This window comes from Lichenostomus cassidix, chromosome 3 (genome assembly GCF_008360975.1).
Source record: "Lichenostomus cassidix isolate B80296 chromosome 3, HeHo_3.0, whole genome shotgun sequence".
Classification (NCBI taxonomy): Eukaryota; Metazoa; Chordata; class Aves; order Passeriformes; family Meliphagidae; genus Lichenostomus; species Lichenostomus cassidix.
This window is the reverse complement of record NC_139483.1, coordinates 89,158,685-89,179,453: the sequence shown is the minus strand read 5'-3', so window position 1 is coordinate 89,179,453 and position 20,769 is coordinate 89,158,685. Positions and strand designations below refer to the sequence as shown.

At 41.9% G+C, this 20,769-nt stretch overlaps 1 protein-coding gene across 4 annotated transcripts in view; it reads right to left on the bottom strand.

Moving 5' to 3' along the window:
- Positions 1–8,233: 8,233 nt before the first annotated feature.
- Positions 8,234–20,769, bottom strand: part of GCLC (glutamate-cysteine ligase catalytic subunit) — a 34,738-nt gene continuing 22,202 nt past the window's right edge. For all 4 annotated transcript variants that reach the window (XM_085056652.1, XM_085056655.1, XM_085056653.1 and 1 more), the window contains 10 exons: positions 20,293–20,367; positions 19,306–19,422; positions 18,341–18,479; positions 17,664–17,776; positions 16,892–16,984; positions 16,066–16,170; positions 13,891–13,972; positions 13,690–13,793; positions 13,477–13,597; positions 8,234–9,915 (listed from right to left, as the gene is read on the bottom strand). In XM_085056652.1, the coding sequence (XP_084912778.1) occupies positions 9,710–9,915; positions 13,477–13,597; positions 13,690–13,793; positions 13,891–13,972; positions 16,066–16,170; positions 16,892–16,984; positions 17,664–17,776; positions 18,341–18,479; positions 19,306–19,422; positions 20,293–20,367 (1,155 nt within the window). In that variant the 3' untranslated portion in view covers positions 8,234–9,709. The remainder of the gene's footprint in view (positions 9,916–13,476; positions 13,598–13,689; positions 13,794–13,890; positions 13,973–16,065; positions 16,171–16,891; positions 16,985–17,663; positions 17,777–18,340; positions 18,480–19,305; positions 19,423–20,292; positions 20,368–20,769) is intronic.

Below are 20,769 nucleotides of genomic sequence, written 5' to 3'. Positions count from 1 at the left end.
CTAATGAGGAAGGTAGTAGCCTTTTTCCGTGGAAAACATCTTTGCAGTTCCTCTTGACTGAGTTTAGCTTTGCTTCTTGGAGCAAGCAGGGCTCCTGGGAGCATTAGGACAGAGTAGCTGGGATATGCCGGGTACATGTGATTCAAATTTTTTCCCATTACTATCCCCACAGAAATCATCAGGCAAGTTACAAAACTGGAAACCCTGTCAGTGTTGCCTGTCCCATTGAAAGAGTTTTTGCAAGTAGCTGCTAAATCACCAGTTCCTGTTGTAAGACTTGTCATAGCTGCTGCTCTCCAACTGGAGGTATGCCATGAAGACATGGCACTAGTGTTCAGTGATTTCAGCACCATCTGTAATGTCTGCTTGGAGGCACATCCCACCTGTCCTGTCCCAGAACACAGCCCAGAGGTGTCTTTTAATGACACGTATCAGAGAAACTCCAATCTGTCTGATTTTGAGCCAGTGGGCTCCACCAGTAGAAGTTTTTTACAAGGGAGTAGCTAGAACAGACCAAGTCTATACATGCTCTGTATATGTTGATGACAAAAGATAGGAAATGGGTGTGCAAGGCTGTCACCATATCACCTCTCTCAAACTCTAGGCACAGACAAGGAAAAATTGTAATGACAGTGCAGTTCAATGATAAAATTTATCATAATACTTTACACTTTAATACATAATACTTTAATTGCAATTAGAGCCTCAGACTTACCACCTCACATCATCCGTGGGCACTTCTAGATCAGCATTGTGCCTTTGGTTGCCATATGTCATCTGTGAGGTGTTGTAGCACGTCATTGCAACAGCAAATGTGCTTGGCACCAAAATTTTGACACACAACAAAAATCTGCTGGCTGCATCAGGACAAAATAAGATAACCCCCCTCCCTCCCCTTTCAGGATGAAAGCAGAACTGGGAACAGAGAACCATTTTGCTGATGTCCTGATAACTGGTGTGCCTGGCAGATGATCCCCCCTGGACAGCATGGTCCTGGAGGAAGTGTTCCTTTCCCCAGGAGAGCATATCCTGAAAGCTAATACAGAGCTTTGAACAAACATATGAGTATGGAAGGCAGTCAGTGAGAAACATAGCAGCCTGCAGGCATATTCCCTCGATACTTGTATTGCACAGTTGTAATCCTGTAAATTTCCTTTCTGTTCCGTGGATTTTTATTTTCTGAGGTAGGATGAGAAACGTTTTGTCCTAGCACTGTGTTGGTGTTCAGGGCAAGCATCACACTTTATCAGTTGCATGATAAAACATGCCACATTTCTGGAAGCCAGTCACAGCTGGAGGGTCTGAAACAGGATGCCTGCATACTTTCTCCCCTCCTAACCATGACACCTCTTTGAGTCCCTGTGGCCTGAGTGGGAATGGTCAGACACTGATGACACCACATGTGCTGTGATGAGTGAGAAGTGGAAAGTCAGAATGAATTTCCAGGGTCATGTGGGCACTCCCTCCTGGAGCTCTGCTTTTCACATGCATCTCTGGAAATGCATCCCTCCCCCACAAGAAGCTGTGGGATGTGTGCCAGTCAGGCTGCACTGGAAGTACAGGGAAAAAGAAAAAAATCTGAAATATGTTGGTTTGTGCCATTCTCTGAGGAGGCCTGGACAGATTTTTTTTAAAACAGCGAGTTAAGTTTGTTGTCTAGAAATGACTGTTTTAAGAGCAAGAGCTAACTGCATTTGAAAAGGGGAATTCACCTCTTCACCTCACATGGTTGTTCAGGATGTGTCACGTCCGGAAGCACTGGGGTGATATTTGTTTTAATTTGGACCATGGCAGCTTAGCTCTCAGCAATTGTGTTGCTGAAACAAATGTTGGAAAGGGACAGGCTGGTCTGGACTGCCCTTTAAACACACACAGAGGTCTGACCTGCTTGTAGGGCATCTACACAGCACATCTGCCTGGAGGGGTCCCAGCTGGGGTTTCCCCTGGCAGCTCCACCACTGACTTTAGCTGTCCTTTACCCCTTCCCAGTGGGAATACAGCAGGGATGGACTGGAATCACTGGTGCTCAGCTCTGTGACCCCACCGGGAGGAGTTCATGGGCTAAATTAATGAGAAGCAACTTGGTCATAAATCCACAGAGGATTTTCAGCGCTGGAATACCTCTGTGGCTCTGGCTCCTATTCCCCTTTATTCTGCCGAGGACAGCTCTTTTCTCTCCCAGCTCACTGCTATGCCTCTTACCTTAGGAGGACATCTAGGGCTGGCGCTGGGCTTAGCAGTGAGCTGCGTCTCACCTCATCCCCGTGCCTTGAGCACACCCCAGCGAGGACCCTGCCTGGTTTTCTGCTTTCTGTGCCAAGCTTATTTCATGTTCCTGGCAATGCTCCTGCTGCCGAAGCCCAGGGATCATATCAGAGTTTATATTGCCTTGCTCTGGTTCACCCTGCCGGGGTGAGAAATTACAGGCAGGAGTGGTTTGTGCTCAGTGGTGCCGTTTTTGTCTGGGACAGAGTACAACAGGCACATCTCCTGCTCTCCACACTCTGGGAGGTCTGGAGAGCTGGCTGCCAGCTTGGTCTGCCTCCAGTAAAGCCCCATGCTGTCCTCTGTCCTACTGCTCTTTAAAATCAGATGCCTATTGCTGGTGCCAGAGGGGTGACTAACACACAGGAACGCTGTGGAGTTGGATGAAAGGTAGGAAATGTGGGTCATGCCAAGCCTTGCTTCCCCTCAGCAGAGAGCATTTTTTTTGCTGGGAGGCTTTCCTGTTTTTCATTAGGCAGCTGTGTGACGGTCTCTGGGCAAGGAGTCCCAGTCTCTTACAGTGCCAAGAAAAACACTCTAAAGTTCTTGGCCTCTGAATGCCCATGTTATGAGTAAGCTGGCAAGGAGTAGATGTCCAGCTCTGCCTGTGCATGCACGGATGGGAACAGACAGGAAGGAATATAGCCCAACCTACAAAATGGTTGAAGGGAAAGAAGAAACCTAACTGAAAAACGCTGGAGAGCTTGAGGTCATCTTGGCACAGATGCTTCCCCAGCGCAAACCAAAGAGTAGGGAGAAAATGGAACCTCTCAGAGATGGTAATAGGCTTCTTTCCTTCATTCTTTCCTCCTTCCTGCCTCCAGCCACCTCTTCTGAAAATGACCTGCCAGAGCAACCCACAGCAGGCAACTCCTCAGTGCCACACAGACTGGCTGTAGTCAGGGCACTGAATAGTAAAGCACTCCTTAAAATCTTTCATCCAAATCTGTCCCATCATCCTGTACCATCAGATAAAAATCTGCTTACTTGTGATCTAACTGCATTTAATAGGGGCTTGGACATTTCCCAGAGTAAGAACAATTGTTCCTTAAATATTTTATAAACTAGCATTTTTCTGGCCAGAACACAAACTCTTAGAAGTCAGTGATGAGGAGCCATCATGCACCAACACTTTTTTTGAGCACAGTGTGGCTCTGGATATTACCTTAAGTTTCCTTCACTGGAAAGTGAAGGAAAATTCACTTTTTATCCTCTCGCTGTGTAAGCATGGTTTTAGTTTTCTCTTTGTGTCATGTCATAGGGGTGTAACATATGAGTAACTTTGAGATACATAATTCAGTGACTAAATTAACATTGTTTTCTAAGAGAGAAAAGAATTTACAGCTATTTCTTGCTTAACATAAGCCATAGTATCTCGCCCCATTGTTCAATTCATAGCCAGCATTACAGACAGTTACACTTTTCTTCTGGAAAGATGTTGCTTTGTTCAAAGGGAGACAAGATGCTGTCACTGCCATCCCTGTGCCCTCAGAGCAGGCAGGGGTGGCAGGGTGAGTGGTGCAGGCAGCAGAACTCCTCACAGCTTCAGGGCACTCTGTGGGGATGCTGCCAGCACGTGGAATCTGCCAGCAGCTCTGGCCATGTGTGATGCTAGTGGAGACCTCCTTATTTCTGTTTGGAATGGTGGTATGTCAGCAAGGAGGACCCGCAAACCCCCAGAAAGTGGAGTCTGGCTCAGCAGTGCTGCCTGCAGCTCTGCAGGGTTCAGGGCTGCTCACCTTACAGACTTTACACTCCCCTATTTTACACAGCTAGTTTGGAGGGTGTAAGTAAAATAAATTAGGGACATTTTCAGGAAACAATCTGCCATATAGCTTGCCAATATGGTTGGAGTAAATATTTGATAAAGTCCTACCAGAAACCAGGTGGGTTTCTCTTTGGAAATGTGCTCATGCTGGGGCAGTCATGCCTAAGCAGTGCTGTAGGCTGCAGGCAAAGCAGTGGGAGCAGAGAATGTCTGGGACCCACAGCTACACAAGCTGTAGAAACTTGCATTTACTGCTCCTACTGCTGTACAGAGTGAATCCTCCGACTTGAGAGGGAATGGACAGAGAATGCCGTAGCCTGCAAAGCCTTCTTGACTTTACCTGTCTAGGAGAATCTTACAAGAAGCAGGTTCCCACTTCTAAGGGAGTCTTATTCCAGGGAACACTGTGTTGGTTTTGCATGGCCAGGTTTTGGTACTGGGGACACTACAGGGGTTGCTTCTGTGATAAGCTGCAGGAAGCTCCCTCCGTATGTGACACAGTCAATGCCAAATGGCTCCAAGATGCGCCTGCTGCTGGCCAGGGTGGAATCCATCAGCAACAGTGGTAGCACTCCTGAGATAATATTTAAGAAGCAGGGCAAAAACTGCACAACAGCACTCACCTGGAAGAGGGGAGTGAGAATATGTGTGAGAGAAACAACTCTGCAGACACTCAGGCCAAAGAAGGAGGGGGAGGAGGTGTTCCAGGTGACAAAGCTGGGATTCCCCTGCAGCCTGTGCTAAAGACCATGGTGAGGCAGCTGTTCCCCTGCAGCCCATGAATATCCATGGGGATGCAGAGATCCACCTGCAGCCCCTAGAAGAGCCCACAGTGAAGCAGATGGATGTACAAAGGAGGCTGTGACCCATGGGAAACCCACAATGGCACAGGCTCCTGGTGGGACCTGTGGGCCTGTGGAGAGAGGAACCCAGGCTGGAGCAGGTTTGCTGGCAGGAGTTGTGACCCCACAGGTGAGGGGGTCATGCTGGAGCCATCAGCTTTAAGGTTTGTTTTTTATTTCTCATTACCCTGCTCTGCTTTTGTAATAAATTAATTTTTAATGTGCGGCTACAAGCCCATGAACTGGGAGGTGTTGCTGGCTTCCTAGTACATTCCTAGTACTCGAGTTCATTGGAACTCTACTGGTGTACATGCTGCTGTTCTCAAGTTCAGAAGGACCCCAGAGACAAACCAAGATATTTCCCCTGAGAGGAGGTGATGTAAATTCAGAGGCATAGCATTACATTTATATTTCATGCAACTATATGTAGAAGAAAAGGAGAAAGGTTTGGAACCAGAAGGCTGGGGCACTGCACCTTGCTTTTAATATAAACATCGTAATTCACACTAAACTTCAAGACTCTGTGGACAAGCAGAATGGAGCAGAAGTCCGTAGGTTTTAGCCCCAGTGGCAGGGAGAGCTTGGGGTTCTGCTGCTGCCATCTCCAGGGCTTTGCTCAGTAGCTGCAGGCAGTGCCACTGAGACACAGCAAGGGCAAACACCCACACATCAGAACCCAGGAAGATCTTAATACTGATCCATAGCCATCAGGAAAAGCTATGCTGTGGCACTCACAAGGATATGAGATTCACTGAATTGTTTCACCCAATACACACAGGAGTTGTGACCTTTCAAAGAAGGTACAGATAACACTACAAATTTTTCCTCAGTGAAGTGATGGAAAAAAGCAATGGAAATCCATTGTGCAGTCATACCTATGTGTAGGGAGCACTGCATGAGCAGCAGGGCAAACAGACTGGATCCAAACCAGAGAAATCCAAGGCTGGATGCTCTTGTTGTGGATTACTGCCCTAAATTTGCCATCTGCAGCCCCTGGAGCTCTAACTCTGTCTAAGCTTTAAGCAGCCATGGCTCCTATCACAGCCAGTCCCATCCAGAACCAAATCTTTGCACCTGCACCTTGTGCCTCTGACAGAGTAAGCCCATGGTTCCAGCATGTCTTCAGAAAAAAAAAAAATCAGAAGGGCTTGCAGAGGGTTTCACTTCTTTGGTACTGAATAACCTTAAGAGAGCTGTTTAACTTCCCTTTGCCTCCTTGCCTCTTCTTCCTCCCTGATTTCTTCTGCAGAATTCAGAAAGCACTTTGCTATCTCATCGTGCTGTGGATGTTTCGGTTATTTTGTGTCAGTACAAAATTTTGATTGTATGATGCTTTAGATAGGAAAAGGCTAAGTGCTAATTTCACCTCATCTGAGGAGTGGGGGATGCAGGTGGTGGCTGTCATGGGGGAATATCCAGGGGGTGCCAGCATCCACTCGCACCTGACCTTCTGTATGCCAAGGACACCACAGTTCAACTCATAATTTGCAGCGTACTGAATTCTGATGGAGAAAATATAAAGCACACATACTCAAAGGGGAGAAACCCAATATCCCATCCTCTTGCTCACAGGGATGCCGTGCAGGCTGCAGGAGCGCACATGAGGGAAATGGGAAGTGACCCAGCTGTTGAGGACAGCTGCTGGCTTGGATGGCCTCCCCTCCCCTCCCCTCCCCTCCCCTCCCCTCCCTCCCCTCCCTCCCCTCCCCTCCCTCCCCTCCCTCCCTCCCCTCCCCTCCCTCCCCTCCCCTCCCTCCCCCTCCCCTCCCCACCCCCTGCAGCAGCCTGTGCAGTGCTTCACTTTGCACTTGTGGCTAGAACAGTGGTGGTGACCCACCAGGCTGGGGCTGTTGCTAAGCAGGGCTTGCACAGCAGCAAGGCAATCACTGTCTCCCACTCTGGCTCTTGGAAAAGGATTGTAGAAATCCTTTCCTGCTGGAACTCAGCTCACACTACCTAAGTAACTGCGGCAATAACCTCAGCTGTCACTGCTCCTGTGACCAGTTTCATGTGTAGCAGGAGGTACCTCTCCAATTTGCTGCAAAACCACATCAGCACAGCAAATATAATCCACTTAAAAACAGTAAAAAACCCAAACCACAACCTGCAAACAAAAGGTAATTTTTCAAGAAACTTCAGTACACCTTCCACAAGCTGCATGATGCTCATTTCATGAGGTCAGGTTGCTTTTACAGGACCCAAGTACTGTATGAGGCTCTTGCTGCACCACTCCCAGAAAGGCAGCTTGCTTGCAGAGCTCTGTGCACACACAAAAGGAGGCACATTTTAAGGATGTAGGCCATGATAAAAGCATGGCTATGCGAATCCAGAAATAAAGACACTTGTACGTAAGTAGTCTGACTCCCAAGAGAAAACTGGCATCAGAGTACTGTTTATAGCATCAAGACCTCTGAAAATCACAATGGGATCTCCTAGCTGAAAGTGGAGGGCATGAAGCTTGTTACTGGGGCTGAACTAGGGCCAACATGGTGATTGCACAAAGTGCCATAACCGATACACAAAGAAAGTCTTTTGGCAAGGAATCAATCGTAACTCACCTCAGGTGCCTCATGCGTCTTCCCCTTTCTTTGTTCGTGATTGTTGGAAAGGTCATTTTCTCCATAAAAGTACTTTATGATTGCAGGACCAAAAGTCCTGAATTCATACCCCTAAAGTGTTTCTCATGCTTTCTGCAAAAGGTCAGCCAGGAGTTAAGGCTTGGACCAGGGTTTGCTACTCTACTTTAGAGTGGGCACAGATACAACAGAGCCACCTTAGTTACATTTAAAAACAGTGGCAAAGCTAGCCCCCTCTCCCTGTAGCAACTCTGGTGCGCCCTGTGAGAGCCTTCACGACCCTGTAAGGAACAGGCTGGATCACATACCTGAACTCTTCATCTAGTGAATGCAAGCTGCTTAGACACTGCAACTATGCATGTCTCAAAAAAGAGCAGCAGCTCTGTGTTTGATCTCACTCATCCCTTCTGGAAACATGCACACAAGAAGCCACAGGGGAACTTCCAGCCACAACTTTTAGGGCATCATGACAAAATGTTCTTTCACTGACAGGATACATAGTCAGCCCTAAGAGTGATTCAATGTCAACTGGAAGGGAATAAGGACATGCAATACCAGCACAAAAGCATTCAAACTATTTTTAGGGGTCTTCAAAGCATAGTGGCTCTTGCTGTGCAATCAGAAAGACGCTACCTTGACAACAGCAAGCACTTCTTTGCTGTAGGAGTGGCAGATCATTTGCCTGAGTCCTGAGAAGCTCCGCTGTGAACAAAGTACGAGTGAGTTGTACTTGCCAGGTATACAACTCCTCCCTTTCTGAATCTGACCAAGTGACCAACACATACTGCAAATTTTATTTTTATTTCCGTATTACAGAAACTAAATTAGCATATGCCTACATCTTAATTAAAACAAATTTACCACTGCAGAAAAAGAGCATTCTTTTTATTCTCTAAAGCACACCTGTGAACACAGAACGAAGTGTAATTCAGTACATAAAAGCTTCTTAGTGCACCTCTCACTGCAGTTTCTCCATTAGTTTATTTAAAAAAATCATTACATCTTAGGTATTTATATATGCTTGCATTAAGCTTTGCATCTTCTACCCCTAATGCAATTCACTTCTAGAAATCAGTTAAGAAGCTAAATCAAAAAGGCCCCTTAAGTTTGCTTTATTTACAGATGCAATGGCTGAATTTAAATACTTTACAATCACTCTCAGCACCGGATTAGTGCATTCCAAAATTTCTAACTTTTCTAAAGGGAATTAAGTTGTCCATAACTACAGCTATGTAGGTAACCCCAGCCACCTACATAAATTACCTTATAGGAAATAAACATGCTGACAAAAATATTTATTATTAACAAAATGACAAAACGAGAAACTCATCCTTTAGGAAGAATGGACAGGAGTTTGGTTTTGTGCTGCAGTCATTGTTGACTATGGGAACACCAGCAATTTGAGAGAAGAGCACGCAAGCAGGCTGAAATCCAGAGCAGGTGTCTCTGGTTCCTTTGTGGTGAGAGCTGTATGTACAGCTCTCATTTCCTCCTCTATTTCGACACATCTCCCATTACTACTTTTTTGTGAAATCATCAGGCAGATTTCTGAACTGACACAGGATACAGCTGATTTCAGAGGGGGAAAAATAACTCTGCATCTGCAGCAGGCTGACTGGTATTATCTGAATATAGACACATCTGCTCCTCTGAGTTTTACAGTTTACAAGTGGATGCAGGTCTTGTGGCAACTGAGAAACTGCTGTAAAGATTAACAACTGGGATGCACATAGATTTGTCTGTTCTTACATACTTTCAAAATCCAAATGGAAGGAAGAAGTATCTGTGATTCAGGTAGATCCAGAAGGATTTTTTTTTTTCTTACACAATAAGGTAAATTACTTAGCACATTCCAGGTTAAAAAAGTTACAGTAAACATTCAGTAACTGGAATGCATATAATGTTCAAGTACCATTACATTTACAAAGCCGTTCAGGACAATTTTTCTTTCTATATTAAGCATAAAAAAGTTACAAGCTAATTCACAATAACTTTAGTTACAACGTTATTAAAATACATTGATGTTAATCATAAAAATATTTTACTATTTACATGTATATTGTATAAACCTTAACAATAAGAATATGCCTATTTCAGGATGCCTTAAATGAATATTTAGGCAGATTGGCCCATATTATAGTGCAGTATCCCTATTTTGGTCTTCACACCATGAAACTGTACCAGATTCACAGTATCTTTGCTAGTGCTTTGCTAAAAGGCTTGAACTTTTTATTACTGAAGAAGCATTCAATCATTCATTACAAAGAATCAGTTTTGTTTCCACTTTGTTTCTTATTAAATCCTACACCCAATAGTTCAGGACACTCTGCCTGGCCTTGTGCGATTTGGTTGCATTTCCACATAAGGCTGTAATTAATCTCGTCAGTTATCACACTGTCTTGCTTGTAGTCCGGATGCTGTGCAATAAATTCCCTCATCCACCGAGCAACTGTCATTAATTCTCCTGTGGGCAAGAGGAAGTTAAATTTCACAGTTTATATATCTAATTTAGCAGTACAACGCCTAGAGTTCTGTGCACTGCGTGCACAATTCATGAGTAGTCCATGCTTTCATGAGAAATACGTTTCTACACATTTTTGTTTTCAAATATGCCTACACTGCAGGCATAATTAAGCTGACGTATCACTGATGGTCTAAAAGCCACTTATCTGGTGTGATTTTCAAACTTTCAGATGTTCCAGTATTGTGCAGAGAGAAGTAACTACTGGAACAGGTGCTACCAGCAGATTGTATAGCAAAGGGTCTTAAACATTTCATTTAATAGAGAATCTGGCTGAGATGAACCAACAGACACTCCACACTACCACATTTATATAAAATGATTTTGTAGTTGATCTATACAACTGAGCTGCTAGTTTTGATCAGTCTACCTTGGCTCACTATTCTTTCTCCCTCTGGCAGCTATTCTAGCACAAAATAGGCAGGTTCCAAATTATACCAACTTCTGGTTTGTACACAGTGCCTCTGCTTTGCTACACAGTTCTTGGGTGGCCAGCAGGTGCATAGAAGCACCTCCATAGAAGGTCACTGAATGACACACACCACTTACAGGAGACTGGAATCCCTACAAAGTAGCAGCTGGGGGCTGGCTGGACACCAGTGTGTCCAGGCTGCTGAATCTTGCTCCTGAATGCAGCATGTGCAAGCAAACCTTAACTACTACAAGTTTAAGGTAACTCTGACAGTAAGACACTAAGATGGGCTAATGGGATGCTTGAGAGCCTAAAAAACTTCCATGGCTGGCTACTGGAACATCAGCTTCTTTGTGAGAGTAGAAAGAGTTAAGGGCTTCCACTATAGAAATCCTTGGTTTAAGAATATTATAAAAAGCAAGAGGAATCAAGTTAGAGAAAGCATGGAGTAAGGCACAAATAAAAAGTAAAAACCATCCAACAACACTGTTTAAAAATACCCTAGCAGTGGTTTTGAACAGACGTACACGAAGGCAAATCAGAAAAATTGCAAGAAGTACAGGAAAGAAAAGCAGAATAAAAAAGGTTATTAGAAATAAAAATGTCCTTCAAAAACTTTAAGTAATGTTTTAAAGGAATGAGGTCAGAGTTTACACTGCTACATAAGAGGGCAGAAAAAAAAATTACCCTAGAGGCTTTACTTGTTGAAGGCACTAAACACTCAACATGAAAACATTCTGACACCAACAAGAAGCAGCGAGCCTGCAAGAAAGTCACTGGAGTCAGGAGATGAGCACAGCAGAGACTCATGCTGGAAATGAAAGCCATGCAGGTGTCAGTGCTGGAGGAGCCAGAGAGCTGTCCAGTGCACACCAACACAGACACCTAGTGGCCAGGCAGCCCAGTCCCTCGTCATTCCTTGTCCCAGTGTACCCTGCAGAGCTTCACTGTGAGCACAGCCTGCAGCTCTCAAAAGTACATACTGGGATACAGCACCACAGACTGACAAAAGATGTGAGACAATTTCAGCACAAGGAGAGACAAGACAAAGGGAATTGCAAGTTCAGGAGCAACAATATACTGGAGAAGTCTGCACAACTATAAATGCTGATGACAAGTGAGGAGACAAATATGATCCTACAACACAGGAACTAGAAGGTGTATCATGGAATAACTGTGAAGAGCACTTAAAAATGAAAAACTACAGAATAACTTTTTTTCGAAGAGCATTAGAACCGTGTAATTTCTTCTTGTATGACTTAAGGGGGACCAAAAGTATAACTGCTTCAGGAATGGCAAAGATCATGGAAATCACATTTGTGAAAGCTCATCAGGCACTGTGATTAGTGCACCGCAGGCAGCCAGGAGCCAGGAGAGTACGCTGGGACAAGGAGCATTTGATGCTGCTACCTGAGTACTGCTTTCATTAATATTTAGTGGTGGTCAGCAGCTGCTGCCTGCCTAGCAAATCTGTAGTCTCCCTGAGTGGTGGCAGTCACACACCAGCTAGACAGAGGCCAAGAGGGTAATACCTTGCTGTGTTGCAGCAGATGATGAGACTGAAGCTCACGTGAATGATGCTGGGGCAAGGTTACAGCCACAGCAGCTAAGATGTCAGTGGTTTTAACTCATGAATGATGTGTTCACCATTTGAGAAATCTGAAAAATGGCCATTCTTTGTGGATATGACTCATGCTATACAAGCTGCAGATCAGAAACATACGATTTAAGAGTAAACTGGAATAATCCAAAGCTCACAGCTGAGAAACGTCATGGCACAGTAATACAATACCTAATGCTTTTTATTCTGTGCATTCTAGTTCTTAAGAAAACCTCATTTAAAAGTCATTTCAGTTCATCAGAGCTAAACTATAAACCCTAGACTCTTATCTACCTCACTCTCACAGCTTTTAGGACTGTATAAATACAAGAGCTGACTTTCGCAATGACTGCAACTTTGCACCAAATAGCAAAGTTTTCCTTTGGTGAGGAACACCTGCTGCTGGGGTTGGACCTAGGTCTCTAGGCCTTAGGAAAAACACTATACTAGACTTATGCATTCCTTGTTTTTTCAGCAGCATTTCTCTGAAGGGAAAAAAACCCAACAGACAAGGGAATATTGAAAAACTTACTACCATTCTGAAGAACTGCTAAAGTAGTGAATTATCAGGTAAGAGAAAGTCCTGACTTCACCTCAGCTTTAGAAAGGTCTTTACCTAGAAGCTTCTACAGCAATTTTCAAGAATTAAAAAGGAATGCAACACTTTAAAATGGGGGGGTGGTGCTGGGGCGGGGGGGCTGAAGGTGGCAGGAGAGTAAAGAAAAAAGGAAGTCTTGACTTATGAGACTAAAATTAACCATCTAGCAAAATTTACAGCAACACAGGTATACAGGGGATTTATACAGAAAAAGCTAAAAAGCTGCTGCAGATGTAGCACTATACTGCTATACTATACTACTTACCATACTGCTGCATTTTAAGAAGAAATAACAACAGTCATTATACACCTGCTTTGAAAAACATTTCAACACGGGAAAAACAGTGGAAGAGCCTGCTTTGCTCTGCCTCGAAGGAGTTTTGCTACTTACAGAAGGACTTTCTATAATGAGCTGCAGCCTAGGTCCCATGGTCTAGCAGACCTGAGTTTAGACTTACGAATGCTTTGATGCAGCAAGCTTTGGAGTCACATCAGTAATACCAGGCAAGCTATAAGACCCAGTCTCAAGTATTCTTTCAACATTTAAGTGTCAGGGCAAAGTGGACTAGTATATATTTTAACTTCTACAAAGGACAATACAGTGGCACAGGCGGCAGTAAATGGTGTTGAAAAGAGAAATTGAGGACGGGGTATATGCTACCCTCTAAACCATGATTGTCACTGTATCAGTTACACCTAACTGAAATTCTGAAATGGATCACTAAACATTAAAAATCAAAAAGAGACAGGACAAGAATTAAGCCAGAGAACATATTCCAGTCCTTTGCTCTTATGACTCAACACCTAACACGATATCCACAACTGCCATTAGTTCTACCCAACTGAAAGTAGAAAAATGCCAGGAAAGTCAATGTCTAGAAGTGTCAAACATACCAGAGGCTCTCTTTTTTATTAGCTTCAGATAGTTTAGAATGGTGCATCTCGTGTCTACATCCACTTCCATGTTTTCAAGATAGGAATTCAAAATTGGGATCAAACCAGGAAAGACTCCTTCCTGTGTAAGAGAAGAGAATCAGCGTAAAACACACTCAGTCTGGCTTCTGGGAGGGTAGAACAGAATATGTTCCAAGTAGAAGCGGCTATGACCTTCCCATTGATAATTGTATCAATGCTCATTAGGGTGTACTCTTCTGTGTCGGTGCCTGTCCCATTCTGTGCAGAGCCACATCCATCCACAACAGCATTTCCACCTTCATGGGCAACAAAGGGAAAGGAAAAAATGGTTAAAAGGCAAGACATGCACTAAACATCCCCAACAGTGTTAGTCAGATTGCCTTGATTTGATACCTTTGCATATATCTTTTCTGAAGTAAAACTTTCCCTGTCGGACAGCATCTCTTTTCTGGGCCACCTTCATGTTTTCATCCACCTGGCAAAAGAAGTATTTATGAGACCTGTGACATTTTAGAAAAGTAGGATTCTCCCAAACAGTCACATTTTGGTTTTATAAGTTGAAACATCAACCATATTTCTCATTATTTCATCACACAAGGTCAAGCTGTGACGTTTTTATTTCATTCTCCAGTGTCCAGGACAAGCCCACAAAGAGACGACATTGTATGAAACTGGGTCTCCAGCAGAAAAGGTAATGGAATCATGTTAGAACACGCTATGCTAATTTAAGTTTGGATGAAAACACAGGAACATTTATGGTTAACAGGTTACATCCCATCTGGCAGGCTTCTTTGCGTATTTAGATGCAATTTAAATAAGTACGGAAGATGAAAATTTCAATTTCCCTAGCCATAGTATGCTGCTTTTATTAACAAAATTATCACAGTCTTTAGAAGAATTCCCACTCCATTAAAAAAACTTTAAGGAACACCATTCAAGTAAGTTTGTATGGCAATTGTATCTATTCCATTCCCAAACATCTGTTAGATATTAAAACTTAGATTGCTAGCAAAGAAGTTCTAAATTTCACATTTCTCCAAAGTCCTGCAAACTACAAAGTACATGTGCTCTGCAAATGACATGAGCATTGCTCTGTCTTTCTGGATGGAAGATTTTGTCCAAGTTCTTTGGTTGGTATGCTCTCAGGGAATTAATATCATACAACTTTCAGACATTAGCTTTAACACATTGTCTTCAGAAAAAGAGATATGATTTGCTGAATTCTTTGTCTGACCTTTAATTAAAGGTATGCAAAATCTTCACTTACTACTTACCTTTCACAGCTTTGTTTTCAATTAATTTGATATTATGAAACTTATTTACACAAGAGGCAGTTTTGAAAGTTTGAAAGAACTCCAGTCCCAGCTGACAAGTATTCAACCACATTCAATCAGACAGCCAAGATTAGTGTGAGATTAGCCCCATAACCCCCTATTATTTTACTTGAAAGAGGCAGGCTTACCAATGGTTGTGCAATTCTGTGTTGCATTACCTGCCAAATTGCTTGGCAAGCTCAAGCAATTTTAAGCCCCCCAGCCCTACAATTCTGTTCAGGTTCTTTCAGCACCTGATCTCTTATTCACTCTTAACTGGTAGTTAAAAATGTTGTGCTTTTGAGACACCCAAATAACAACGCAATAATGTCATCTGAGTGCTAAACTGCTGCATTATTTACAAAGTCTGAACTCCCTGACATCCCCTTTTAGAAGTCATACCAAATATATGGTATGATTACTGTAAATTTACAACTTCAGTATTTTTCTCCATTTTAATTCAAAACATCTACGAAAAGCTACAGGATACTATGGCTATGCTGGATTTTCCAGCACAGTGTCAAAAGCCTTCTGCACTAAAAGACCTTTTTTAAAGTTACCTATAACATTGCGGGAATATCCATCTAAAAAGACATTTTTTTGGTCAAGTGCCTCAGAAAGGACATGCAAGGACAGTTTCACACAAAACAGTTCAGCAGCTGTGAGGACAAGATGAAGGAAAAAGTACATTTTGCATGGCTGGTCTGTCTAAGGACAAGTCACAATTGTGACCAGAATCGGCAGTATTTGCTTCCACCCAAATACTGTGTAACGCTAAGCCCACCGAACTCCTCCCTTCCCTTTCCACCAGATACAAACAAAACACAGAGTAAGAGCATGAGACACAAGGCAACATTCATGTTAAGATAAATTAAATTTTTATTTTGACCTCCACAGGTTATTTTCTCCTTGCATGTAAAATGAGGGAAACATGCCCTTTCCCAGCCTCCAAATAGCCTTTTGACACTGGTATTTCTCAATGTTTCTGCAGCACTTAGACGCTGCTAGGCATCACAGAAATTCCTACAGCATTTGTCTGTAAGTTTAATTCCATGACACAGCAGTAAAATATTTGTTTAATACTGCAGAGTTGAAATTAATTCAAAGTACTGGTACAGATGAAAACTGACTGAAAGATAAAAATGACTGTTCTCTAAGTGCACAAGTATTATTTCCTAGCTTGCAGGGAATAAAAAGCAAACCTGATGCAAATCCATTACATTTAGTTCTAATAGATCTGATCTTTCACACCTACCTTGGACAAAGGAATGAGAAAATCCAGTTTATATGACAGAATCACTCTGGTTAGCAATACCACAAACACGACATAAGCAGAGTTTTCAAAGTCTGTTAACTGGACCTAGACATGAAAGGATTAGAGATTCAATTACTTTAGTGGGAACAGTGATGCAAGGACAGTGTAGAACAGTTTGACTCAGATGCTCATGTTGGTACTTGTGTTCACACACACTGTGCTCACTGAGGGGGTGATGCCCACACGGAATCACCAGCAGTGACTTCCAGCGCACAATTCACGCACACACTTCAACAAACTCAACCCTGCGATTTCATGCCAAAGCACACTTGTCTTTCCTTGTGCTAACCTGCACCTTCAGGCTCTCTTGTTTAATTACAGAAGTATAGCAGCATTTAAATTTTCACTCTAAAAGGATTAAATTCAGAGAGCTTAGAAACAGACAGCTATAGAATAAAAGCACTAGTGAAAAAACAAAACAGTGACAGTGGAATTGTTCAGTACCAGGAAATGTACTGGAGAAATACAGTCTCCAGAAGCCAAATGGGGCTTTATTTACTGCTGCTTTAATACAAGCCTAATTCCTTCCCCCATCACCCCAAATCCATCAGCATGCGTTGCTGTGCTTGCAGTGGATTCCCCTGTCAGTTCCATTCCCACAGTCCATGTCTGATTAAACACTGCTGCCCACTTTGCTTGCATCTAGCAAATCAAAGGGAAGAAAACACAGCACAAGTAACAGCAGTTTGATACTGGATGGCAGAATGCCTGGTACTTTTCCACTTAACAGGAAATGTGCTCTTGTACATACTGATGTCTTCCTTACCTCCATAGGTCTGAATTCCACTCTCCATCCAATATCTGAATTTGGAGGTGGTGGCTTAAACCTCATTGTCTGCCAGTTTGTAGACTGAATATTCTGCAAAGCACACAAAATAATCTGTCACAATCAAGATACACATCATTCTGTAATATAATCAAAGAAAAATAAACAGATAACTAGAGTCCTAGTATTTTTCTTGGAACAGCCTATCACATTAGAGATGTGGTCCCAAACTAAGTGCCATAACTTCCTAAAGCCCATAGTACAACTAACTGCCCTAGGAACAAATACGTTGTACTTCCTCATGCTATTTTTGTTGAATACTATGTACAAGATACTAAGGGACTGGCATGCAGCTGACTATTTTTTCATGAACGGCTTATTCATCCCAAACTAAAAAGGTCTAATATGACCATAGCTATTACCTCATAAAACTGTAAAAGAGTGAGATTTCTATATAAATAAAATACAAACTAGTTTTTAGGAAGCCTTAAAAGTTGACAGTTTCCCTTAACACTTACATACATAGCTATAATTTAGGCTCTTCGTATTTCATTTGGTTTAAAGTATAAGCCATCACCTTCTAAATAAAAGATAAAATTAATAAATAAATGGGCTTATAACTGCAAGTCATATGCTAAAGAACTACTTGAAGTGAAAAATTAATGAAAAAAATTCTTAGCTAATATAGCAATCCTCCAATTAAGTAGCATTATAAAGTTATGTATACATATATATATATTTATTTATTAAATTCCTCTAAATCAGACATAACCTCAAAATGATCGGATTCATTTGCATCATCTAGATGTATTTTCTCCTCAAACAAAGTCAATGGGTCTCGAATGAACAAGTGTGCAATATGCTGTGCCAAAAGGTGGTCAATACCTACAAAATGAAAATTGAAACAAACAGTTCACACATATCAAAACAGGCTCTAGGAAACGATTTTTTTTTTTTTTTTACAAGACTGAAAATATCCAACTCTGCAATGCTACCTCAACCCACCACATCCTGTTAAAGCTTAAATGATGACTTCAGGAAGGAAGGAAATTATTAAAAAAAAAACAAACCCAAAAAAAAAAAAAAAACCCAAAAACCAATAGGTTCTTGTTTGGAAATGGCAGCTGAATATTGGTGTGGCTGCCATTCTTCCTTTTTTCTGATGCATTCTGTGCCATGTTTCCTAAAGCAGTTCTGCTCTCTCCATAAAAATAAAACATTAATTCCAGCTTCAGAAACTCAGTTTGATGCATTAGGGACAGTTTCTGTTACAAATGAATCCTTTTTAAGAAAAACTCTCAAGACCACTCCACACAGATACTTCCTGAGCAGGAATCACTCTGAGGGCTGCACAATGATTGTAACAAACAAACAAGAACAAAAACATAAAATATGCCCACACACTGCAAACGTAAATCTTAACCTGCTCATAACGAAGCAAACACTTACCTTCCTTTATCAGGTGCTCGTAGATATCTTTGTCTATTGTCAAATCAATGTCATTGTATTTCTCACCACATTCAGATAGATAACTGTCTATGGAATCATATCTGGATTTACTGATTCTATAATGGTTGTTCTTCAGTGGCTATATAATTTAAGAATACAATATTTTAACAGCTTGTTAACAATGTTACCTAAGTTTTGCTCACTAATGACACTTATGTTGAGAATTATTATCCGATTTAAAAAACCCTACAGTCTCAATTAAAATTATTAAAAGCATGAGTCTGAAATAGGCTGAATATAAAGTGATTCTGGAATTAAAACTATTTTGATTGCAGATGTATGTATCTGAGCAAAAAATCAGACATCACACATTGACTAGAATTCTCTACAAGTGGAAACGTTTCCCTAATGTAATATATAATTTCCCCAAGCACCTAGAAAGCATTAGACACATAACAACACAGTTTCACTATGCGCACACTATTAGAGATGCCCTTAAAATAGGTAGTTCAAGAAATATTTCAAGTAAATTTTAAAAATTATCTATTTTATGTAATATTTTAAGTGCCTTGAATTAAAATTCTTGCTTAGATAAACCCTTCAAGTTCTGACACCTGGCTGTCCTCATATCGTTCCAGTTTAGGGTACTCAGCAGCACCTGCTATTTAATCCAGAGCAATTTTTGCCTTTTGGGCTCAAGCACATACTGGAAAGTTTCATCACAGCGTGCTCTTTTCAGCCAGCTGTGGAAGACTGGGACTCCATACCTAATTAAAAATATGTATTTGCTAACACAAACTGTCCAACTAAGGCGAGCATTTATACCATCTCTCCTATATTTACCACAAAGACCACCACATTCCCTCATTAGGGATTGTGATCAGCAGAAACAGAATTTTATACTCAGCGAGATTTACCTTTTTTTCTTGACAAAACCCAGACACCTACTAGCTAACACGACTTACCTCTAGCCCTCTCTCCTCCCGTGTTCGATCATCCACGGAGGCAGAGATCACTCCCCAGCGACAGTCAATGTCAGACACGTAGCCTCGGTAGAATGGAGATGCAGCACTCAATGCCATCTAAAATGAAACAGCCTATTATGAGAACAAAGGACAGGCCAAGGAACCAAAAGCAAAATGGAAATGGAACATGCTGGTCCAGAAGGAACTGAAGTATGTATACTTCAGTTTAAAGTACAGCCAAAGCCTGTATAACCAATCTTTTAACTGCTGCCTTCGGAAAATGTCTGGGTGAAGGGTTAGCATTACTGAAGTGGCATCTGACACTTTCCCAACGTTTTACCTCTACAGATCAGCATTTAAGGAACACAAAAATGACAACGGCAGAAGGACTTTTGAGACAAATCAACAAGTATTTTGCTTGCACACTTCCAAAGTTCACCTGGCAATCATTTTATTTTGTTTATTTTTGTTTGGCCAAGCACCTTAGTAACACAGCTGGGACATACCTCACTCAGGGCGGGATCTACTCATCATCTACACCAGACAGATACTTTATTTTTATAACTCCTGTTATAAACAGCTGTTTATGACAACATGCTTATAAAAGGGACAGATTTAAACACCTTAAGCTGAAGCCCTTTCTAACACCAGACCAGAGCTGAAAAATTAAAAATTGTTTTAAGGAGCAAGCTTGCCTTGTTTTCATGAAAAACTGCCCAAATCTATTTCCAAAACTATTCAACAAGAGTCTCATGCATGTGGGAGTGAGAACAGAGGAAAAGAAATAGACCAAGGGCCAAGAAGGAACAGATATCATCTGTTTTGTGGTCTCATTTGCACATTAAATAGTTAACATGACTCATGTGGCAACCTAGGAGTCTTCTCCCAGAGTACCCAATTTGTGACCTTGCCATCAACATTTTTTTTTCCCACACAGTGGTTTTTGCCACTAAGGGAGAGTTCATCTGACAGATGTCCATTACTTACCACAATGGGACAAATCGTAGCTAGCTGATCATAGAGATACCTTGCTTCAGAAATGCTGCAAGCCTGAAATGTTACCTGTTGGAAGATGTACAATTGCAATCACAATTTCTATAATCATACAACAAGCACAGTCTTCCTAGATTTAAAATCAAATATATAATAAAATTATTTAAATACCAAAAATTTTAGGGTTTGATTGGTTGGTTTTGGGTGGTTTTTTTTTTTTGTGTGAGTTTTCCCCCTAAGTCTTGGACATGTTTCTGCCTCACCTGTCAGTAGCATTTATATTACAAGCTGTTTTCCATGCCATTTCCATGTTCATTAAAAGATTTCGACTTGCGAGAATCAAAGAAAACTGAGTTAACATCTAGAAATACACATAGGTGAGTAATGCACCTTCAGGAAATAAGCCAGGAACCTACTTACTTAGAACAACAGTCAGACTCTATTGTAGATTTAACATTTGTTTTATGTGAC